The 6000-nt window shown below is 44.0% G+C and overlaps 1 protein-coding gene and 1 pseudogene across 4 annotated transcripts in view; one reads left to right on the top strand and one right to left on the bottom strand.

The window, feature by feature from the left end:
- Positions 1-2216: 2216 nt before the first annotated feature.
- The window catches only part of KLHL20 (kelch like family member 20), a 36133-nt gene continuing 32349 nt past the window's right edge, over positions 2217-6000 (top strand). For 2 of the 4 annotated variants that reach the window (XM_059674957.1, XM_059674953.1), the window contains exons 1-2: positions 2217-2337; positions 3409-3472. In XM_059674957.1, coding sequence (XP_059530940.1) covers positions 3450-3472 — 23 coding nt within the window. In that variant the 5' untranslated portion in view covers positions 2217-2337; positions 3409-3449. The other 2 variants (XM_059674956.1, XM_059674954.1) reach the window with 2 other exon arrangements.
- LOC132221471 (U2 spliceosomal RNA) lies at positions 3598-3720 on the bottom strand (annotated as a pseudogene).

The following is a 6000-nucleotide window of genomic DNA, read 5'->3' as shown; positions in this document are numbered from 1 at the left end:
TCCAGGCTTGCATTGTATATCCACTCTAGCTCGCTCACTTTTTTTTTTTTTTTAACGTTTTAATCCCTTGTTCCACTGCCTTGCATGGTAATCCTGGCGTCGTGACCTCATTTAGTATGGGCCATCACTCTCCATGCTTAGGAAGCCATTCTAGCGGCATATTTGTACTATCTCCTGAGATCTTTGCCATGGTGCTTAGATCCTCTATCCCAGGAGAGTGCTTTCGAGTTAAGCCTCCCCTGTTCAACTTTGTATTCTGTCCCCTTGTTCCAGCACCTTCAGAAGTCAGTCCTGTGTGTACTCCGCCAGATGTCTCCATCCCATTAAGGTTCCACTCTTTCCCAACTAGTACCCTGTCCTGGGCATAGCAGACTTGCCAATATTGAGAGTTTAATCTTCTTTGAGGCTCTGTTACTCTCATGATTAAGTCCTGGACCTGGTCCTCAGCTTACAGAAGAGGAGAGCCACTGTATTTGTTACCTAGGAAACCCTTTGGCTTTCCTGCTTAGCGTTTGTTTGTTTTTTAATATATTGTTTATTGATTTTTTACAGAGAGGATAGGTTTAGAGAGTTAGAAACATCGATGAGAGAGAAACATCGATCAGCTGACTCCTGCACACCCCCTACTGGGGATGTGCCTGCAACCAAGGTACATGCCCTTGACCAGAATCAAACTCCAGACCCTTCAGTCCACAGGCCCATGCTCTATCCACTGAGCCAAACTAGTCTGGGCTGCTTAGCATTTAATAGCCAATTTATCAATCTATTTAATTAAACAGCATCACGTGAGCTTAGCAACAGGCCACCCCTATTTCTTCTATATATCTCTTTGCCTGATACATTGCACCCACTAGAGCAGTGGTTCTCAACCTTGGCTGCACATTAGAATCACCTGGGAATCTTTTTAAAATCCTGATTTCTGGGCCTCATCCTCTGGAAATTCTGTTTCTTTGTAACTAATGTTGTGGCCGCACCCCATAACAAAGAAACAGAATTTCCAGAGGATGAGGCCCAGAAATCAGGATTTTAAAAAGATTCCCAGGTGATTCTAATGTGCAGCCAAGGTTGAGAACCACTGCACTAGAATGTCTCCTCCCATCAGAATATACAGTTTGCTGAGGGCAGAGCACCAAGAAATCGGACCAAAATCACAAAGCTAGTCAGTCACTGGACTAGGATTTAAACTTATGGGTGTCTAGACCTAAAGGCCATGCATTCTCCACTACAAGCTAACTAGCAAAAGTTATTCTTTCTCTTTCAGAAGCAAGTGGACAAACCTTTGAATATCCCACGTGAAGAACTGTTAAAGGAAAATCTGGTTAATTTGTGCTTAACTGTATATTTATTAGGAAACCACCAAGTGTTTCACTGATATTACTGAAATTGTATCCCCCCTACCCTACCACTTATTTTTTTTTCTAAATATATAGTAAAACTCACGTGGCTATGTGCTGTGGAAAAATCAGGCAAATAGCAAATTTGAAAGTCCCCCCCCCCCTCCCAGAAGTGTTCTGCTAGTGTCTGGTGGTTAATTAAGTGAAAGGGCAAGTTGACACGTAGCCTTAAAATCCTGGATAAAACTCTGGTATTTTGAAAGTTAAAATGTGGAAAATCTCCACGGTGGAGTCCACTTCTGATTTGGCTGTGCGTCCTCAGCAGTTTGCACATAGTATGGGCCTAATAGATATATGTCGACCCCATGCGAGCATGTGTCCATCTATGTGCCTACAGGATACTCACCTGCTACAAATAAATCAAAATTCCTAGCTTTCTCTGACTAGGCTCGTCTTCCTATTGCCTTCAGCTGGGGAAAACAAGGGAGCGATGTGGGGGCTTCAGCCAAAGACCTTTATGCATTTATGCATAACCCGAGGACACAGACTATAGGGTGGTGAAGGCCTGGGGCGAAGGGGTGAGGGGGAATGGGGGCGGGCTGAAAGGGGACTATGGGGGGGGGGAAGGGAGCCATATGTAATGCCTTCAACAATAAAGATTTTTATTTTTATTTTTTTAAAGGAGGCTTCAGTATTCAAATACTGCCAGTTCGGCGGTGAACTCGCAAAGTAGTCATCTTTGGGATAGAAAGAACTGGATGCAAGGAGAGCGGCTACTTCCGGAGCCGCGCCGGAACCTCTTGGCAGAATAAGTGAGTTCCAGGGGGGAACTATTTAAGATGAGGACCGCTTCCTGCTGCTGAACGGAGCGAGGTACGGGGAGGAAGCAGCTCGAGGAGTGGCGTCCTGCCGGCGCTAGCGGCTGCAGAGGCGGAGGCGGAGAAGAGGCGGCCGGCGGACCAGGGGGAGGCTGCGGCAAAGGGACAGGAAAGTGTCCGAGCCGGTGAGTGAGCCGCCTGAGAGCAGGGACCGTGGAGAGCGCCCCGGGCTCGCTTTGCACATCTGTGCTTCCAAGTTGCCGAGTCTCCGCGTCGGGTGAGGGCCGAGCTTCGCCCGCCGCCTGTCACTCGGCGCCGAGAAGGGGCTGTTGGGGCGCGGGGGCTGGGCCTCGTGGGGCACCAGCCTGCACTCCAGCCGGCTGTCCGCCCCACCCCGGAGCCCGGGAGGCTCTGGGCTGTCCTGTCCCGCCTGGGGGTTGGGGCTTGTCTGCACAGCTTCCCCAGACAAGGGCTGGGACTAGGGAGAAGCGCCCCATTTACCCCTGGGGACCTAGCGAGATCGTGCCGAGTGGGCGGTGGACATGGTTTCGGGGACAGGGAAGGGCTGGTGAAGAGAATGTGAACCCGGAGCGTTCGTGTCTCTGTACCGTTAAAGCTGCCCGGCTGTCGGAGGCGGCGTTTTTGTTTTTAAAGGCAAAATGCCTCCCCTGCCGCTGTCGCTTCCAGGCAGGTTCATTGCTTTCAGGTCCGTTGTTGAACCGGCCGCTCCCTATCCGTCTGTGAGTTAGAGCCGCCGTGGGCACCCGGCGGGCGCGCTGAGGGTGCGCCTGACGGTGAGGTCAGACGGGACGCCTCCGAGCGCCGTTTGAAGGGAGACGGACCTGGCGGTGGAGACTGTTGAGCGCGCGTCCCCTCGCCTTCACTTCCAACCGATTCAGGTGAAGGAGAGTCATCTGCAGCGGTTCTCAACCTGTGGGTCGCGACCCCTTTGGGGGTCGAACGACCCTTTCACAGGGGTCGCCTAAGACCGTCGGAAAACACACATATAATTACATATTGTTTTTGTGATTAATCACTGTGCTTTAATTCAATTTGTAACAATGAAATTGGGGATCACCACAACATGAGGAACTGTATTAAAGGGTCGCGGCATTAGGAAGGTTGAGAACCACTGTAAGGTCCTGGGTAAAGGCTATGCGTGTGCATCTGCGAAAGGTCTGTAATATAACCGGACGTGAAATGGTGTATCGCTGAGAAATAGTTTTTATTAAGTTGCTGCTTTTCTGTTGTCTTAGGTTCGGCTGTAGAGCGTGGTGAAGGGTACTTTTCATGGTGCATGGAAGGAAAGCCAATGCGCAGGTAGGCGTTTAGGAAGAAAACCTTCGGTTTCACTGAAATCCAGCGCATGATCATTCAGGGCTTCATTTAAAAAAAATTTTTTTTAAGTTTAAAAATCTTTTTTAAAGTTCACAATGTTTTTTTTTTTAAGTTTACTAAAGTTTTTTGTTCTAAAAGAAATCAATAATATCAGGAATTAATAGCTTTTATGATTAAACTGATCAGAACAGATACTACACTTGATCTTAGCCAAAAGGCCGAGAAGCGATAGGAATTAATAGCTTTTAAATAGAGAAATATATAGAAAAGTTTCTAAGGAGTACTATGAATTTTGTGTTGTCGTTAATATTGAAATGTTCCTTTGTATGGTAATTTTTGGGGATAATCATTAAGTGCACTATGATATATGGATGGATTACAGTCTTTAATCCCCTGTAGAGGGTTCTGTTGCCATATACGTATAATGATGATTTATAATACACTGTACTGAATGTCTAATGATTGTTTTAGTTATTTCATTGATATTTGGTAATACATTTGTTCTGTTAATTAAAATAGCCACGTTGCACGGAAGATTGAGGAGTATAAAAGGTATTGGACAGCCCCACTAGTGTGGGTCAGTGGTTGAGCCTCTACCCAGGAACCAAGAGATCACTGGTTCTGCCCCGGTGAAGGCCCATGCCCAGATTTCGGGTTAACCCACAGGGGCGCTCAGGAGGCAGCTGATCATGATTCTCTCTCATCATGGATGTTTCTATCACTCTCTCCATTCCTCTCTCTCTAAAAATTAATAATATCTTTTTAAAAAAGATATTGGACATAATAACTCGGTCCATAGAAAAGCAAAACAGTTTGTGGGGAAATGTAGACAATTATAGGTCCTCCCAACCCTAAAACTCAGTAATACTTTTTCTCAATCTGTTCTAACAAGTAGAACAAGAGCCCTTATTGAAACAAAATCAGCCCAGTTCAAGTTCATTTTTTAACTCATTTTACATTAATTGAACTATACTTAATTATTTGCTATTTAACATCAAAGATAAACAATGTGGCAGATCCTTTTAAGAAAAGAAACATTTCATGATGGGGATATGGCTTATAACCTAAAACTGGGAGCAAAAATCAGAATATATCTTTTTCCAAATCTGTTATTGATTTTTTTATTGACCTTGAGCTGTTCACCTTTCTGTGCCTCAATTTACCTCTCTAATGTATCTGATCAGGATATTGGGAATAATGAATGTTTGAAATGGTTTGAGATCTCCAGATGAAAAGATGTTATGTATGTAACAAATGCCATTATGTTATTTATATCTTACTCTATAGTAGCAATAATACTTGACAGAAAGCACATGAAATTAACAACACATGTACTTCATCACTTCAACATGGTTATAAAAACCACAAATTGCTTCTCATCCTCAGCTGCCATAAATTTTATATCTTATGTAATTGCTAAAATAAGAGCTTATTATTCTTTAAAAAGAGGCACAGCGTGGGAATGTTTTTATCAGTAATGTCTATATAAAATACTCATTTAATTACACCCATTTTTTCTGCTTTATTACATAATACTGCCAGTTACTTAAAATCATTTTGGAGAATTCTGGTGCCATTTAGTTACAGCTCTTTCTTTATCACCATCACTTGGCTCAAGCCAAGTAGAGATGCCAATTGGAATATGGGTCTGGAGCAGAAGAGCAGTTTGGGTTGGCGATTAAAAAAAAAAAATTGTGTGTCAGTGCGCAGAAGGTTCTAGAAGTTGTAGATGTGAATGAGGGTAAAACAGAAAAGAAGGATGCCAAAGATAGAACTCTAGGGAGTACCAGTGCAATTTAAGGTGTGATCTAAGACGAAAAGCCTGTAAGGATTCTAAAATGGGCAAGAAGTTTTAGGTTCTTTGGGTCTTGTTTTATTTAATTGTATTTAGAGCTTCATCAGTTTTCACTCACAGTGAAGATCAAACAAGTTTCTCCTTGAGTTCAACTTCAAATGCACACACACACACAAATCCCATTCAGATCTTTAGAATTTCCTATTCCAGTCAGTCGAAAATGTTTGCTTAAAAGTAGTAGTATAAGATGTATTGCTTGATCTGGGTGCTCCTTGCTCAACACCTCTCCTTCCTTTCCTCCCTTTACTGTAGACATAAGAAAATTAAATATTATGCTTGCTATCTTAATCCTTGCATTTTGGGATAGCTGTGTAACAGAGTTATCAGTGAGATGTCAGCAAAGTTGCTGAGGGGAACCCAGGAAGGTTTTTGCTTTCCTTACCTAAAGGGAGATCAGCTGGCTTTCATTGCCGTTTGCCCTGCCTCCTTCACCTTGCCTTGACTGCCGGGTTGAAGCACCCAAGCTGACCCTTATTTTGTCCAAGAAGCAGTGGTAAGATGTCTTGAGCTGAATCATTCATAACCTGTTTTCAGATTAAGGGTTAACAGCTTGGCATTCTGGTGTGGAATTAGGTATGGGATGTAGTGCCTAGCAGGTGCCCTTCTAATAACCAGAACTGACACTTACAATAACAGATGGGTTTTCTGTCTTAAG

This window comes from Myotis daubentonii, chromosome 18, assembly GCF_963259705.1.
Source record: "Myotis daubentonii chromosome 18, mMyoDau2.1, whole genome shotgun sequence".
Classification (NCBI taxonomy): Eukaryota; Metazoa; Chordata; class Mammalia; order Chiroptera; family Vespertilionidae; genus Myotis; species Myotis daubentonii.
The sequence above is the reverse complement of the archived record's forward strand: the minus strand, read 5'-3'. Positions and strand labels throughout refer to the sequence as shown.